We start from the raw sequence: 17,304 nt of genomic DNA on the forward strand, positions 1-17,304 counted from the left end.
TTACTAATCATTTTTAACGCAATGTTAAGAATTGGTCTTGGAAGATTTCTACAATTGTTATGATTCCCAAGCCGGGTAAAGAAAAGTCAAATTACATCATATAGACCTATTAGCTTGCTACCAATATTATCAAAAGTGTTCGAAAAAATTCTTCTCCACAGTTTAGCACCGTTCCTCCATGAGCAACAAATAATCCTTCAACATCAGTTTGGATTACGAGCTAATCACGTTCTTTTGAACACCTGTTCAGAACCGTCACTATCATTAGATCGGCTTTTGAAAAGAAGCAGTATTGTATAGCTTTCTTTATTGGCATATCCCAGGGATTCGTTTAGGTTTATTACGACGGGCTGATCAGCAAAATAATTCGACTGCTATCCGAGAATACACACAAACTTTTCAAAAGCTATTTAACTGATAGAACTTTTAAGGTCGGATTGAAGGACGAAATATCCTCAACAAAAAGAATCTCTGCAGGTGTCCCCCAAGGAAACATATTAGGCCCTCTCCTATATTTAATTTATACATCAGATATGTCCTCAAACCCAAACACATACACATCAACTTATGCAGACGACATCGCATTTATAAGCGTCAACAAGGATCCGAAGGTAGCATCAACACAACTGCAGTCGCACATATATGATTTAGAAAAATGGTTAGAAGAAGAGTGGAGAATAAAAGTTAATCCATCTAAATGTGCTCATGTAACCTTTACACTCAGAAGACAAGATTGCTCACAAATAAAAAAAAAATAATATTGCGCTCCCTGTCGAAAATCACTTCAGATACCTAGGAGTCCATCTAAACCGGCGTCTAACATGGTCTCGTCATATCGAGGCCAAATTAGCGGCCATTAAGCTCAAAACCACTCAAATGCATTGGATTATTGGTCCTAACTCAACACTAGATCTTGAGCACAAGGTTCTTCTATACAAGTGCATTATAAAGCCTATATGGAACTACGGCATTCAGCTTTGGGGCAGTGCTTGCGACTCTAATGTCCAGAAATTGCAAAGAAGACAGTCTAGGCTTTTACGACAAATTGTCTGTGCTCCATGGTATATTCGAAATATCCATAGAGATCTCACCATTCCTACAATTCATGCAGATATTAAAAAATACGCCATCAAATACGTCGATAAGCTAACGACTCATCCCAACACCCTAGCAAGGGACCTGCTTCTATTCGAAGGCCATCAGAGGTTAAAACGAAGTGATTAAAGAAAATTATTGTATATTGTAAGATTTGAATACATAAAAGTTGGCACGCTGGTGCTAACTCTAGTTCTTAAAACTAGTCTTAAGATTTGAATATATTATTGTAAATTTCTTAAGGAAAGATTCAATAAAAAAGAGAAGAAAAAATTTCAAATTGTCGGAGAATATGCCGAATAATTTTGTTCTGCGTTTCCTTGTTAGTTAAAACCGTTTTTAGATTTCCGTTTAATGGCGTTTATTTGGGCATGGTAATGGTCCGAATACGCCCATCTACAATAACCTCTCTATTGTACCAAGGAACACGTATACAAAGTTTTATAAAGTCTCAAATTGTACTCAAGTTAACACATGCATAGACAGAGAGACGGATGGACAAACAGTCACGCGGATTACCATATGTATGTCAATATATATGTAACTCCCTGCAGCAACATGTTGTGAGAGTATAAAAAATTTAATAAGTTAGTTGTAAAATTGGAAGCTGGTCATCTTATTTGGGACATTTTATAAACGGAAAATTAGTCTTCTTTTTGTGCGCAGTGTCGACTCCAACAATTCCACATACACGTCATTAAATTAACACTAGTAAAATTATCCACCGTGGGTCCACTTATAGCACGACTGATGTAGTAGCCTTGTGTAGAACCAGTGCTTTTGACAGCCAGGTCCGTCCAAATTGGTTTTTTTTTCACCTCAGAAATACTCGTTAAGCGTTTATTTACATTCTCTCAAACAACAATTCTCTCTCAACAAATGGAGCAGTTGAGAGTATCTGCATGAATCTTTTTAACTCTAGAGATAAGGAAGTAATGTAAAAAATGAAGATTGTTAGTGATGCAGCAAATAGAAATGGCTCCTGCAATTGGTTGTTGTTTGATAGCTCCATTAGTACTGATTCCTGAGGTAAAAACTATGTGGGGTGTGAAACACATCGAAAATAGCAGATGTTGAAGCGAATTATAAGATGTAATGTTCGGACGTAGTCCAGCCTAAAAAGTCAATCGTAAGTTGCCGAGAGGTTTCTATAAGAGCAGGATTGAAGCTAAAAGATGACTGTACAAGTCCGAATTTATTTTTATTTGACTTAAAACGGTTTCCAACTATTTTTTAAGAATGCTGTCAAGTCAACATTAATAAATCGTATAAAAATTCTGATGCCCTTTGGTTATGCCCTGTTTGAACTCCTAATCGAAGGAACATGCAGCAGAGATAGTTCTAAAAATCTAATCAAAAGTTTTACAGATCTGAGCTGTTTTCTTAACCTATTCCTGCATTGATTTGCTGGAACTGAAATCGCCTTCATCGCAAATGAACGGCAGCCTTGGATTTGAAACATTAAATAAATGCGGTTGGAGAAAACTAGAGCGACCTTCGGCTCTTAATATAGAACTTGATATATTTAGAATTTTTATACTCAAGTGAGACGTTAGTGCTAAAAAATATGTCAAAATAATATTTTTTGTATAAATAAAACATTCCTTAAAATAATCAAAATAAGTATAAAAAAAAAACATAGAAAATGGGCTGTATTATAGATGCGCTATGTGGCAAAGACGAAGATGTAAGCCAATTAATAAATAATTTTATAGCAAAAATAAATGACCAACATCAAAAACGTAATCATTCACAGTTGCACTCACCAACAACAATTAAATTCAAACTTCATAACATCAATGAACCGGAAAAATACAAAATGGAAAATCATAAATACGTGCCGCGCATCCCACAGCGTTGGACAAATCAATACAGAATTCCATCTTTTCCGTGAATTTGCATAATCATTGCAACGAAATAATATAATAATGTCATGCTTAAAACGATAAAGATGCTTAAATTAAGCCGAAAATGTTAAGTCTTAATAATGCTAGATATATTATTCAATAGTGTCTGCCATTCGAAGCCAAGCTTACCATCCTCCAGCTGCAACTTGCAGTAGCTGGGAATGTGCTCGAGCAGCAGGTGAAAAGGCGTATATTCAGTCAAGCACGCAGCATCGCCAACCAGCAGCAGCTTGCGTTTGGCGCGTGTAATCGCCACAGTAAGGCGACGTTTGTCCTCCAGAATTTCTGCTTCGCGCGCACGTTCATTTGCATCCACAGTACCAGTGCGCGTTCCAGAAAAGAGTACAATATCTTTGTCCCGCCCTTGATATTGATCAACAGTGTTGACTTCGACCGAGGAAAAACTCAGCTTCGACGTTTCGGTATTGTGGTGAAGCTCAAACTGTGCAGTTAAGTTACGCAACAGCTCCACTTGTGCGCGATACGGCGCAATCACGCCAATACGTGCTGGCGCATAACCTGCCAACAGTAATTGCTCAACTATATGCATGATAATTGCAGCTTCGCAGTAATTTGTGTATTTGGATATACGCTTGGCGCTTTTATTTTGTTTTTCATTATCAGTTGGTGATGGCACGCTTTCCTTACGCTCCTCCTTGTCAATAAAACGAGCAGCGGCAGTGAGTAGCGCGGTGCTCTTTTCGCCGCTGTTAAAAGCGTTGAGCCGTTCAATGCAATCATTCGTGTCCAATAAGTACACCGCTTGATCTATATGTGTTTGCAAGGCGCGCTGTAACCACTTTGCAGGTTTTTTGTCTCTCGCCAAATTCACTTGAAGCGCATCTAGCTCAACCTCCTTAGAGGCACATTGCAGTGCACCCTTGTAGGTGAGTTCGTTGGCCAGTCGTGTTATGGTTTTATTCATGCGATATTGCAGTGTCAGCACAGCTGTGGCGGTTTTGGTGTCGAGGCGCTCAAAAAGTGATTCGTCTGCACCCAGTTGCCGTGCCTCTTTTGAACGTATCAGAGGCGGCAGCTGTTCGGGATCCCCAACTAATATAAATTTATCACAAAAGAAGAGCGGACGCAGCGTTGTCGCCTGCATAACCTGTGTGGCTTCATCAACTATGCAAAAATCAAATTTTCTATGTAAAAACAGCGGGTGCGCTGAGCCTAGACAAGTGACACCCACAATATTGTACGAATTATATTTTTGCGTTAACTCTTCGATAGACGCACAATCTTGTAATAAAGTGCGCTCGCCAAACTCTTGCAGCTCGGCGTTAATACGCGCACCGGAGCCCAAACGCAGTATTGGCAGTTTGTGTGCTTTCAAGCGCACCAACAAATTGTCGACTGCGGAGTGTGTATGACTGGTGATGAGCACCGATTTACCCATCAAATGTAATAGGCGCACAATAGCCACGAGGGTTTGCGTTTTGCCTACGAAAAGAACAAAAAATAAATATACATTGTACATATATGCAATAATCAGCCAGATTGTGCGAAGTACCTGTGCCTGGCAGGCCTTTGATTAGCATATAGCTTTCTACAGTTAGTGCCTTGAGTACGGCAGATCGTTGCACCGAATTCAGTTGTTTAAGTATAGCTGCACCCGCAGTTGCAACAATTTTTGGCAGTACTTTGCGGTAAGTAGGTTGTGTGCGTTGCACTATAATATCCCGCAATATTTTCGCACGCTCGTTATTATCCAACAACAAGCTGACATTTGTGAAATTGAATGAGTTGCCTGATTGCGATTCGTGTTTGTCGATGATAAATGCAACGTTTGCATAGTTTTTCTTCAGATCGCGTTCGAGACTAACGGTAATTTCGGCACTTGTCATATTGACAATTGAGCCAGCTGCCACAGCTAGCCGTTTGCGTGTGCTGATTATCACATATTCGCCGATAGAGAACTAAAACAAACGGTAGACATTAAAATAATACAAGAACTAAGTGTATATGTTGTTATTATTACACCACTCAACAATAAATCCGCGTCTCTATTATCGCCAGTTGCCGCTATCATGAAATTGTTTAAATAATGCGTTCCCTCACAAGTAATGTTTTTCAGCTGCACATCCACAATTGCAAGACCTTTTTTCTTACGTTGTTCTGGTGTACTGGTCCAAAGAGACCGCAAATTGTTCGACTTCTTCATTTCATGTTCTTCTAATGCAAGCAAACGACACCAGTGCATAAAATACTTGTAATCATCTATTTGTAAGTGTTCGGTGACATTGTGCATAACTGTTAATAAAGGATGACCTTTTCTTAAATGTAGTTCTGGGTCAGTCTTGGCGAAAGTGCAGCAAACTGTTGCATATTCACAATTGCCACAGGCGCTGTGATGTGAAATTGGTTCCGGCAACTTTAAGGGCTGTAAAAATTTGTCCTCTTCTTCAGTTGCTACGGCCGTTGTATTAGTTGCTGATATATCACTAAGGTATGATATATAGCGCGCTAAATCGTTACGTAACATTATAAGGTCACGCTGTTCATTACGGGTTCCACGTAACTCGCGCATTATGCCTTCACGTAAATAAAGTAATAAACTGGAATTCGTTTCACGTCCAATTGCAGTTAGCATCATTTGGTATAACATAACCTGACCCTTATGCTCCATTGAAAAAGTGGCGCGTCCAGTTTTCAATTCTAACGGTATAGCATTTGTGGCTTTTTCATGTTTTCGTTGCTTCATGCGCACCGATACGTCTACTTTACCTTTCAAACCGAGTTGTGGCACCCAAACATTCTCTTCAATGTCCTGTATGTGTTCAATAGTACCTTGGAAAGTGTCTTTAAGACGCTGTAAGATTAATATAACACTAATTTTTAGCTCCAAATACCTTGATATGATTATATACGTACGTACCACATTTGGTGGATTGCCTTTAATGTATTGTTCTACAAAACTTATCACATTTGGTATAAACTTTTGCATTTCAAATTCTAGATCATCACGTGACATTAAATTCGCATAAAGTTCATAAGCTGTTTCCTTGGAGTGTAATAATTTTCTAGCAGTGGACTCAATATCATCTGCGTTTCTTAGGTTTTTCTGTAGTACCAACTGCAACATTTCATGTACCATTGACCCCACTACCATCTGCAAATAAGAATTAGAAATTATGTGTTACAGAATATACATATACCTATGTATGTGCGTATACTTACAATTTTGCTGTTGGCATCAATTCCCTTGAAGCGCTCCTGCAGCACTGCTTTTCTACGGCAGAAAAGCGAGCCAACTACACTAGTACTAGAAATTAATGTGTCAGGGTTAGTGACACAAAATCCATGCTCATTATTTACTTTATAGCACATCAATTTTTGATCCCACAAGCATGTTAGGGAGATAATGTCATCTTTCTTAACATCAGTGTGGCTCCACTGTTGCTGCAGGCGGCATTTTGTCAATACAGTGTTATATTCCTTGTCGAAATTCTCCACTTGTTCGCAGTTGGCTAAGCGCACTTGTAGCACTAAATCGAAAGTAGATCGTTCCCGCTCCACTTCCACTACAATGCATCGTTGCCATTTACTAAGATCTAAAAGTTTACCTTGCGGCACTGATAAGTTTTTGCTATTTATAATTACATCAAAGTCATCATCACTGTCAAAAACGTTTTCCAACTCTGTAGTACTAAAACCATCAATATCAAATGATTTTATCTCATTATTACTAATTCTTAACTTCTTTGTAGAAGTTTTATTTTGTTGCTCCATTGGCGATTTTACTCTTTTTAATGTACTCATAATGCTATCTACACTAGTGAATCCAATCAATATAATTTAATTTTAGTATAAAACAATTTGCTCAGACGTTTACAAAACTATGTTAGTTTCCCGCTACTTTGAAACATCCGCCAAATATAAATATTTACATTTCATAACAAAATTAGGCTGGTCATAGACGTCAGAGTAGATACTTTCCAACTGTTCCTGCGACTAAACAGTTTTGTTTGTAGTGTTTGAAACTAAATAAATGCTTTTAAATAAGGTATAATATATGTATTTTCATGAATATGCTAAATGTTGACTAAATCGTGAAGTTTTTTTTAAAGTTACCAACTATTCAGTTATGACTTTCCTTACAAACTATTCACATTCACTAACCAACAAATAATGTATACAATTATTTACGAATCCATTTTAGTTAATTTTATGTTTAAAAAGTACTAGACATAAGCTGTTCTTTCACCTGATAATATTTTAAGTCTTCTTAAAATAAGTAACTGTCATTGCTAATTAACCGGTTTCCTTACAATTGCGCTGCGAAATCCAATTGTGAATATAATCGAGCATGAGATAAGAACGTGCATCCAACTGACACTTGATGGAATTTGTAAAAATTTGTTGGTAAATTTCTGTTGATTAACTGAATGAGTTGAAGGCGCGCTTATATGCATTTAGATATTTTGAATAATTTATTAGTCCAAATAAATAAACAAACAATTTCGATCTCAATTTTCGCGAAAGTGTTGGAGAATCGTAAATGCAGTTTCGGCTACATGCGTCCACAGGTAGTAGCCATAGAAACGTAAACAAATAGATTGAGTGAAAACAAAATCCACAAAATTTCAAATTTTCTACATGTTTTTAAATTTGTGTTCATAATATTTTGGACTTTTTTGCCAAATTTAAATTTCAGAATGATATAAATTTAAAAGAGTTATCGAGTATTTCACTGCGTAAATAAGAATTCTAAATTCAACGTTCATATTACTAATTAAATTAGCAACCAAGAATCGGAATTTTCCGTGAGAATAAAGAAATCTTAATATATCTATGGTTATAATAATGGAAGATATCAACTCAGATATAATAAGCGCAGCAGCTACTACGCGCATAAACCCCATATTTGCCCTCTCTATATCTGCACCAAAGTATGTGTCGGTGTTCCGCATCGATGGAGTTCCTATTATACCGCCATTAGTAAGTTTATATGATCACTTTAAAGTCAACTGGCAGAAGCATTGTATTGGGTGTGTGCTTCACGCTCTATTACACCTAAGTGAATCACCTTTATATATACTTGTACACATATGTCCAATAATGTTCAAACATTTTCTAGATGACCGCCGACAAGCGACGACAAATGCAGAAATTAAAAGAAAAGGCTATTAAAATAGAGCAACGCTTAGAGGAAAATCGACATAGGAAACAGAGATATAATTTAGAATACGGCACAGTGCTTGAAGAACTAAACGAAGATACAGATGTTATATATAATAAAAACGAAAGTAGTAGTAACTGCAGTTTATCTGAGCATTTAATAGAACTTGATGCTCAGCGTATAGAAGCAGAAAAATCGTATATGCTACTTTCAGATATTCTGACACAAAATGAAAATGAAGCTAAATTATCTACGCCTAAACAAAATCGGACAAAAATAATTCGTCAAACTGCCGGTGAATCTATTGAAATTAATGTAGAAATGCAACAGTCGAACTCTTTAGAAAATAATCTAATGCAGCGTATGCATAAGTTACAAAAATCAGAAACTTTGATTTACGACCATCGTTCTAATACAGTCATCAGCCCTTTGACAGAGGATGAAGTGCAAATCTTCCAACAACAACAGCAACAAATAAATCTGGATCATCCAGATGAAAAGCCAATTGGACAAAAAGTTGAATTAATAGAAGAAGATAAAAATGCAATTATAAATTGCGCTGCACGTCAGAAATCAGATAAGGTTTTAAAGAAAATACCATCAATATGTATTGATCCACCAACACCAATAATCAGTTCGCGTTCATTTATTGATACTCTTAAAGAACAAAGTAGTATTGACGCTATAAATGTGAATAAACAAGAAACACCGAAAAAAAATGTTAACAAGTCATTGCAGGAAGAACTAACTTCAGACGAAACCTCCAACTATATGGAGTCCCCCACAAATCTTGACCGAGATTTGAAAACTCATCACAAAGTAACGAACATTACCAGCAAAATCCTTAAATTTGAAAATTTTTCCGTAACAGAGACAAAAAGCGAAAAACCCAAGTGTTCTAACATAAAGCCACCACAGAGATCGGCAACAAGTCCATCATTGAAATCATTACTATCCGAGAGAACACAGTCCAAAATAAAATCTCTCGATGTTAACCCAACAACGCAAAATGAAAACTGCTTAGTGCGCTCAAACTCCTTTACACTAGATTATCCTTCGAAAGCATTAATTGAACACATTCGTCAACAACAAGTACCTAATGACATTTATCCTACCAAACGTTCCAACTTATTTTCGATGAGCGCCACACGCGACACTGTCGAATCAAAGGCGAAACGTGTGCAAAAAGTTGATCTTAAGCCACGCACACAACCAATGCGCATACAACTAAAGCCTTCAATCACAAATATTACAAGTCCATCCTCAACACACCATTCAGGCATTAAAAGTAAACGTTCACCTTATGAGCAAAGATTAATTAAACCGAAAATTGGACGTCAGCTGAAAAAATCTATTTCCGGTACAACCGCTATCAAACAAATGAAACCCACACCTTCGATGCCAAGCATACAAACTGCTAAAGTAAACACGGAAATTGCACGCGAACGTCCAGCAGGCAGTCAACAATACAACGGTATTGAAGATGAACACCGTCAAAAATTTCTCGAGCTATTGGCACAACAAAAACGTGAGCAACAACGTATGCAGCAGGTATTCGAAGAGCAACAAAGGTATTTGCTAGAGCAGTTGACAAATAAAATAGGCAACGTACAAATACAACATGCTGTAGATCATGTAAACAACAAAAGAGTTGACATTAGTTATCATGGCTCGGTTGAAAATTCACCCACAGCAAGGTCAGACTGTGCTGAGACCTTCACTTTACAGTCGCCAACAATGAGTGCCAACAGTTCTGTTGCAACAAATTCTTTGGACTTGATGTCAGGTGCAATCCAACTACCATCGTTGGAGTTATCTATCGACTCATCAACATTACCGGCGACATCGCAAAGCAGTAATACCTGCACTCCTCGGCGGCGGCTCTTTTCACACGACCTTTCGCCAACAGCTTCAAACAGAAGTGTGTCGATCAACAGCAACCACAGTGGAATAACTAATAGTGTTGGACGCTCGAATGGCACTAGTAGTGGAGCGTCAAACAGTCGCGTAAGTGTGCATGACAGTATTAAATAATATATTTACGTACATACGTATATACGACTGAGGTATTTTACGAGTATGCATATAAAATTATTCGAATATTATGGATATCCAGAAAAAAATTTTTTTTTGACAGAATTAACGAATTTCCGGTTAATATCGACTTTTTATTTTAACTTTTTCAAAATTTGATTAAAAAAGTTCTTAAAATGCGTCCAAGCTTTCTGACGTCTTCAGCGCTTTTCATGTTTTGACGTATAATCAATACTGGAACATATTTGCATGTTCATTACTTATTTATTTATACAATACAACTTACCCGTATTAACAGTAATTTGTCTATATGGGTAAATACTATATTTGGATATTCGATGTCCGATTTTTTCGTTGAGTTCCTTGGCTGTTATTTGATTTATCTGAATAACTGAAAATTGCGAATAAAACAACAAAATTAGTGAATAACCCATCTAACTTTACACTGTGTCTTAAAATTCCGGTTAACGTCGACTTTTAATAAATTTATAGCAAAAGTTCTTCACCAACTAAAAAGCAATGTCGTCAACTGGTATAAAAATAGTTTGTGCACAGAAGAAAATATTCAAAAGTAAAAATTTATGTTAAATTCGCTTTTTGAAATAATTTGGAACTAAAACTTTGCGAAATAAATAGGCTAGGTAAAAAGAAAAAAAAATCGAAAATAACTTACAAAAAATTATAGCTCGTAACTAGAATCTAACCGATTTTACAACGTTTTAACATTTTTTAACTTTTAAAAGCGCGAAAAATGGTTTTAGCCTTTCAAATATATTATAATTGTTCAACATGCTTTTTTTCACCTTATCGACATCCGCTTTCATAAGAATTGAATTTTGAAACTTGCTTAATTTTACCAGCAAAAACAAATTTGCTTAGCATCATAATTCGTTATTTTATGATAATTTTTACTTATTAGACACTTCATTTTTTAAACACTTTGTATTTGGTATTATATGTAAACTAACATTTTCTATTATTATCTCATATCTATTTTTTCTCTTTTCATAAATTGAAAAAGCTTTACAATAACAGTTGATAACATTTCAGTGAAAGGAGAAGCATTTTCAAACGATATTCAAATCTAACACATAAATTAAAATAACTAATCCCATAACGATGATCTCTCACTGTGCCTTATCTTGTAAACAATCAACCAATCAATCAAATCTAGCCGCAAACAGTCAGTACTGCATTACAAGTATGTGCTGGAGTGTGGGAAACATGAAAGGTTTCGTTGGGAGACACACTTGTGCATACATTTATGATTTACCATTATAACAAATTTGGGCACTTCGCATTTGATATTATTATTTTCCATTTAATCGTTCACATGTATTTTACTACACACCTACATATACACAGAAGGATTGTAAATATGCATTTGAATATACTTGTTTTTAAAACAACTTCAGTTTGAATTTCTGCTAAAATTTCTAATTTACAAGATAACACTTGTAAAATTTCAACGATATTTTAGAATAACACTTATGTATATATTATACTTACACAATGTCCTTGCGGATATTATCAAGTGCCTAAATTATCTAGAAAAATCTTAACAAATGTCATATTATGAATAATTTAGTTAATAAAAATTCTAACTCTCACACATACAATTTTTAATTCAAATTATAATAACAATAACATATGTACATTGGCTACCCGAAAACTGTTTGTCCTAAAAAAACAGCGTCAGTCGATGATTACCAACACATGCGTAGAAGCTGAGCGACGAGCGTCTGCAGCGACCAAGATCAATGCGTTCGTACGTGGTTATTTGGTGCGTCGTCTATTTCAAACGGAACAAGTTCAGCGTGTTGTACAGACAATCAAAGACACGTTAATATTCGTTTTGAACTTACACATGGAGACCTGCGAGGACCCTGTAGAAGCGAGTGCTCCTGTTAATATCAAACTTAAAGCACGACTTTTAAAGCAGGTGAGCAAGCAAATTTTGTTAATCCAGTAGATTTGTATTTTTATACCATAAACATGGTATATTAACTTTGCTATTAAGTTTGCAACACCCCGAGAGAAACCTCGGCGACCCCAAAAAAATATATATCAATAATCAGCCCGACAAGCTGAGTCGATTTAGGCATGTCCGTCTATTGTTGTTGTTGTTGTAGCGGCAGAATTCTGCCGAGTTGACACTCCTTGGCTGGAATAAATCCGGGTCCGTTCCGGTTACGTAGACCCGACTGTCGTAGGTACGGCTCCGTCTGTTCACGTTCATCTGTCCGCCTGTCTGTCTGTATATAAGAGAACTAGTCCTTCAGTTTATGAGATATCGATCTGACATTTTGCACACGTCTTTTTCTCCCCAAGAGCTTATTTGTCGGAACAGCCGATATCGGACTACTATAGCATATAGCTGCCATACACACTGACCGATAAAAATCAAGTTCTCATATGGAAACTTTTTTATTTGTGAAGGAAAGTTTAAACTTTTTTGTTTTATATTAAAACTACTAAAATTCAATGTAATTATAAAAACTATATAGCTAAAAATTATATTATAATACTTTCTACTTATTGTTTTTGCAGTCATTTTACATCAACTCATTTTATTGTGAAATTAATAAAATCTAATAAGTTAATTTTATTTCCAAAAAATTTGTATACAGGAATATATTTCAAAAAAATACGAGTACCTTTAATCCACACAATGTCAACTCTCCTTTCATTGCAGTTGAAGAGCTCAAGTTGCCTCGTGGCTATGACTCTCTTCAACTCTTCAAGAAATTGATGAAACTATCTCATTCTTATAACAAAAAAAGATTGTTGTTGTAGTTGTAGAAGCTATGCCAAATCTGTAGAGCAACTCTAAAACCATATATTACCAAAATGAAATCCATTTTTTTCCGACCAATTGCTTTTATGGCATTAAAAAAAGGCCAGTTATTGTAGTAGCAAAACCATTCATGAAAGAATTGAGAAATGGGAAGAAAACATTTTCTGGGAAAACTTTTCAATATATATGTGTAGTATATATATTTTTTTAATTTGTTGATTTTTCAATATTTTCGTGGCTTCGACAAAATAGGTTAGGGTTAGTCAAACCTTAAGTGTAACAAACCTTTTTGTATTTCGGTATCCATATTAATTTAATAATTACATTTTAATATATTATATATATTTTTTTTTGTAGTTAATTTCTTCGACGCGCACCCTTCATTTGATTCTTTTCCAAACGACGCCTAAGGAACGCATGGAAATAATTAGTCGTGATCGCAAACGTATCAAAACCAAAATGCTGAAAAATAATCTGAAATGGTGATTAAATGCTCATTTTTATTATTAGTATATGTAAACTGAAGTATCGACTTAAATTAATGATAATATTAGTTATTCCGAACAACTTACTCTGCATGAATTAAACAATCTGTAACACAATAGTTGAAATTACGATCAGATTGCGTTACGATATATACCAAGATTTTGATTTGAAATCAATAAGCTTAACTTGTCTTAAGTCGACTTTTAACATAGTTATTACTACATTTTTACAACTAATGACTTGATTACTTTTCTGCTTACAGGTCACCCCGCATTCAAACCTGATACATAATGGCTATCCCATCTTCCAGCACGTTCTATTATATAATATTAATAAAAATTATTCAATAACTGAACTGTGAATTTCTTATGCACTTAAGGGAGCCAAGCTCATTTTCAAATAAACCAAACTACATTTTTATTTGCAAGAAATCATTTATTACATGTATGTTGAAAATGCACACGAACAAGTAACAAAAATATAATGAAAATAAGCTGAAACAAGCTGCAATATCTACGCTTCTATCGCTGGCACATACGTTTATGTGAATTGATTCAATTCTTTCAATTCCAACATGGTATATCGCACTTTGCTGTTACTGATTAACGATTCACAGTCGTCCTCTTTCTTTGCCTCGGCCACACGGTTGCTTGGCTTCAAACAGTCTATTAATCTATTATCACATTTTTCCTTGTTTCCGCCAGTCTTTTTGGTATCAGCCGCAATTAGCTCGGATATTTTAAGGCAATTTTCAAGTATACTATCTTTTAAATTTTTCTCTGTCGTCAATTTATCGGTTCCTGAAGTAGTGAATTTACCTATATGCAACCCCTCAGCCGAGCTCATCGGTGTTAACTTCGATTTCGAGCTTTTCGTTGGCACTGCCGCGGCAGTGTGATCGCCATCTTGCTTGCTATCTCCTGGTTGTCGTGTACCAATGTTAACCTGTGACAACAGATGCTTTGGTGTTTTTCTTTCACAGTCAATGCCACGATCACGCTTGTACTGTTGCACCACTTTAACGAATGGATATAGTGGGCGATCTTTTTTGTGTGCATCCTCCATAAGATTGCGTGCATATTCGAAGAAGAATTTATCCTCACGCTCTTCGTGATTACTTTCGCAAGTACGCATGAGTTCTTTGTCTTCCTTTTCGTTCTTTTTTTTCTGCTCCATTTGCTCATGTAATGTTTTACGTGTGTCTTGTATTTTGGCTAGACGCTGTTGCTTTTGTGCCTCTTCGAATAGACGATTTACCTCGCAGTTCTTAAAGCGTGTTGCCATATCGTAACGCTTCTCTTCCTCACTGCGACGCTTGGCCTCCTTTTGTTGCTGTAGCTCACGCATATAAGCCTCGATACGCGCTTGTTTCGCCGCCTTGTCTTTGCGTATCTTCTCTTGCTCCTCAGCTGTGAACTTCAACTGCATACGACTAATATCACGGCGCACACGCTCGTCGCCTTCTGCTTCGGTCTTAGCTTGAATACAGCGAAGGAATTGAACTTGCATCTCTTGTTTCTTCTCTTCCTCTGGTGCGGGTTTCTTCTCCTCCTCTTGCTTTGCAGCATTCAAGTCTTGTTTGCCCAAATTGTAAACACAACAAAGGCGATTTTCTATTTCCTCAGTCATACGTTCTCCTAGAAAAGGGAGCTCAGGTTAAATATTAGAACGAAAATAAAAATTACATACTTAATCTACGCTGTTCAACCATTTTCATGGCTTCTAATGCATTTTTACGCAGTGCAGCTCGTTTTTTCTCCATAATCGCTTTCTCCTTTTCGATTTGTGCTTTAATCTCCTGGTCCATAGCTTCTCGCGCTGCTTGCTGCTCTTTAATTAGCTGTTTTTTACATTCCGCACGTTGTTTGGTGCTGTCGTTAATGGTCTGTAGCATTTCCTTTTTGTAAACGTCCATGGCCTGATGTCGTTCTAATTGCCGCTGTAGGTCCTCTTCCATGAAACCCAATGCTTGTTGTTGGCAAGCCATCTTATCCATGCATTCTTGTTGCTTAATAGCTCTTTCGAACTCTTTGTTTATGTTTCTTTGCACGTTACGCGCTCGAAGCACCTCACTTTGTAAGGCAGCCGACTGGAGCTGTTTGGGACCCGGCTTCAATTGCTCGATCAAGTTTTGTGCTTTTGCCAGTTTCTCGCTCCGCTTGCGTTCTTCATTTTCTTTTGTCTTATGGAAGTTTTCCTGCACTAAATAGATACCATGTGCAATTAATACGTTAAATAAAACTGTTATAATAAGAAATAAAATTCATGGTGAGCATGTAAAACTGAGAACAGAAAATAAATATTAGTTTCATTTTTATTTAAATATGGCATTTAGCCTGAAGTGAATCAAAGTCGTTTACATACATACATAAATATATATTTTTCGAATATATATGTAGCTACTTAAATTTTGATTGAAATACGGGAATCGGGTCTAGCAGTGGTATACTGAATGTTACATGTGAGGCTATTTAGCTTTTTGAATTGTTTGTATTTAACTGGTAATAATTTGATCGGTTTCTTTTTATACAAGTATTGAGATGGCTCACTTTTTGTAATCTTCTCTTCCATATGAGCTTTAATTTCAGCCAACTTCTCATCCTGAGTTCGTTGTATGTTACCCTTGAAATGTGCAACCAATTGATCGGAGCCCTCTTTCAAATACTCTTTGTACTTTTGTTCCTCCTCTAATTCTTTCTGAGCTCTTAGTTTATCCGTCTGGTTGGCATTATTTAGTAATTTATTAAAGCGCTGAGATGATAGTACTATAGGCTTCTTATTACCGACTTTCGGTAATTCGATTGCAGCTTCTTTGCCCCGTGATGTACAATTTAACATCGTGGATTTATGTTCAGTTTTTGTAAAAATTATTTAAAGATATCTAATATAATCAAGCTTAAAATAATCAAAACGCGATTTCTTTATTTCTTTTGCTTCCAAAAACGAATTTTTGATTATGAAAAAATTCGAAATTTTCAAATGATATTTAACAAATAGGTTCCTACGGTTGCCGTAACGATATCGCCAAGTAACAAACGTTAACTAGGTAGGTAAAATGTTTGACTAACTGTGACTAAGTAATTTTAGTTACTTTGTAGCAACAGTTTAATAATATTTTTGGAAGGACTACCTCTGCAAGTAAGCAGATTTTCATTAAAAGTGTTTTATCCATCCCTGGTTATGTATAGCGATCTTTAAAGTGGCGCTTTCACATGCCCTTATTTGAAAATGGAAAATAACGTTGAAGAAAACGTAAAACGCAGCCTGACAAGTACATACATGCATATTGGTTTAAGCCACTAATTAGTAGAAAGGATTCATTTTGAAGAAATTAAAAAAAAAGTAACCAGATTTTATTTTAAGATCCAGTTTTTAAGCTGGTTTCGGAAACAGGATCGATTTTGAGGCCGTAAAAATATTTAAAAACTTTAACCTCTACTGCATTAGTATTTGAATTTATCATGCATCCTTTCTGCTAAACGGTCACACATTTAAATAGTCAAATCAATGTTCTGTTGCTGAATCAGAGAACTTAGAACAACCATTTATGTTCTCTGGCTGAATGGCATGGTATAGACCTAAAAAGAAGTTGGAAGTAAAAGGATTCTAAAAATCATTTTTAAAACCACGGTGGTTTTCATTTTATTCTCAAATAATCTAATATTTTTTTGACTCAATATTGCTGGCAACTCATAAATCTTGTGCTATCGATATATCTGTCAGAGATTATCGATAACGCGGTATGTTTAAGTTTTTATTTGTGTAACATTAACTGAGTCATGTTAAAAACAACAAAAAATCTCGCCTACGAAATCTGGCTAGCCTACAAAATATCATAAGGAATACTTTACAAAACTTCTGCA

General features: G+C 35.9%; 3 protein-coding genes and 1 long non-coding RNA gene across 6 annotated transcripts; 2 read left to right on the forward strand and 2 right to left on the reverse strand.

The window, feature by feature from the left end:
• Nucleotides 1-1,939: 1,939 nt before the first annotated feature.
• LOC138857614 (uncharacterized) lies at nucleotides 1,940-3,067 on the forward strand. Its single transcript, XR_011396768.1, has 2 exons — nucleotides 1,940-2,782; nucleotides 2,852-3,067. It is a non-coding gene; the product is annotated as an uncharacterized lncRNA (long non-coding RNA).
• Dna2 (DNA replication helicase/nuclease 2) lies at nucleotides 2,571-6,874 on the reverse strand. The gene is made up of 5 exons (XM_014229935.3): nucleotides 6,183-6,874; nucleotides 5,881-6,114; nucleotides 4,984-5,814; nucleotides 4,516-4,921; nucleotides 2,571-4,445 (listed from the first exon to the last, which is right to left on the reverse strand). The coding sequence occupies exons 1-5, from the start codon at nucleotides 6,762-6,764 to the stop codon at nucleotides 3,070-3,072; spliced, it is 3,429 nt and encodes a 1,142-aa protein (XP_014085410.3). The 5' UTR covers nucleotides 6,765-6,874; the 3' UTR covers nucleotides 2,571-3,069.
• A 473-nt stretch (nucleotides 6,875-7,347) lies between these two features.
• On the forward strand, nucleotides 7,348-13,861 carry Cp110 (Centriolar coiled coil protein 110kDa). 3 transcript variants are annotated; one of them, XM_014229936.3, is made up of 6 exons: nucleotides 7,353-7,531; nucleotides 7,660-7,943; nucleotides 8,083-10,131; nucleotides 11,852-12,100; nucleotides 13,313-13,437; nucleotides 13,704-13,861. In XM_014229936.3, exons 2-6 carry the CDS (start codon nucleotides 7,797-7,799, stop codon nucleotides 13,723-13,725), a joined length of 2,592 nt encoding a protein of 863 aa, XP_014085411.2. In that variant the 5' UTR covers nucleotides 7,353-7,531; nucleotides 7,660-7,796; the 3' UTR covers nucleotides 13,726-13,861. The 3 variants fall into 3 exon arrangements, with proteins under 3 accessions (XP_014085414.2, XP_069966853.1, XP_014085411.2); XM_014229939.3 differs by lacking the exons at nucleotides 11,852-12,100; nucleotides 13,313-13,437; nucleotides 13,704-13,861 and adding an exon at nucleotides 11,209-11,572 and having other exon boundaries at nucleotides 7,348-7,531; XM_070110752.1 differs by lacking the exons at nucleotides 11,852-12,100; nucleotides 13,313-13,437; nucleotides 13,704-13,861 and adding an exon at nucleotides 11,180-11,572 and having other exon boundaries at nucleotides 7,349-7,531.
• Nucleotides 13,856-16,448, reverse strand: LOC106614224 (M protein, serotype 2.1). The gene is made up of 3 exons (XM_014229848.3): nucleotides 15,991-16,448; nucleotides 15,131-15,643; nucleotides 13,856-15,078 (listed from the first exon to the last, which is right to left on the reverse strand). Exons 1-3 carry the CDS (start codon nucleotides 16,277-16,279, stop codon nucleotides 13,982-13,984), a joined length of 1,899 nt encoding a protein of 632 aa, XP_014085323.2. The 5' UTR covers nucleotides 16,280-16,448; the 3' UTR covers nucleotides 13,856-13,981.
• Between the last annotated feature and the right edge of the window lie 856 nt (nucleotides 16,449-17,304).

Source organism: Bactrocera oleae, chromosome 5 (genome assembly GCF_042242935.1).
Source record: "Bactrocera oleae isolate idBacOlea1 chromosome 5, idBacOlea1, whole genome shotgun sequence".
Classification (NCBI taxonomy): domain Eukaryota; kingdom Metazoa; phylum Arthropoda; class Insecta; order Diptera; family Tephritidae; genus Bactrocera; species Bactrocera oleae.

Bases quoted from the DNA above. Each gene is read 5' to 3' on its own strand.
- Dna2 (XM_014229935.3), bottom strand. From the start codon at position 6,764: ATGAGTACATTAAAAAGAGTAAAATCGCCAATGGAGCAACAAAATAAA. The intron at 4,922-4,983 runs GTAATAATAACA...CGTTTGTTTTAG, and splicing joins CGGATTTATTGTTGAGTGGT to TTCTCTATCGGCGAATATGT. The intron at 4,446-4,515 runs GTACTTCGCACA...TTCTTTTCGTAG, and splicing joins CAAAGGCCTGCCAGGCACAG to GCAAAACGCAAACCCTCGTG.
- Cp110 (XM_014229936.3), top strand. From the start codon at position 7,797: ATGGTTATAATAATGGAAGATATCAACTCAGATATAATAAGCGCAGCA. The intron at 10,132-11,851 runs GTAAGTGTGCAT...CTAAAAAAACAG, and splicing joins GTGGAGCGTCAAACAGTCGC to CGTCAGTCGATGATTACCAA. The intron at 12,101-13,312 runs GTGAGCAAGCAA...TTTTTTTTGTAG, and splicing joins AAGCACGACTTTTAAAGCAG to TTAATTTCTTCGACGCGCAC.
- LOC106614224 (XM_014229848.3), bottom strand. From the start codon at position 16,279: ATGTTAAATTGTACATCACGGGGCAAAGAAGCTGCAATCGAATTACCG. The intron at 15,644-15,990 runs GTGAGCCATCTC...GTATCTATTTAG, and splicing joins GGAAGAGAAGATTACAAAAA to TGCAGGAAAACTTCCATAAG. The intron at 15,079-15,130 runs GTATGTAATTTT...TCCCTTTTCTAG, and splicing joins GGTTGAACAGCGTAGATTAA to GAGAACGTATGACTGAGGAA.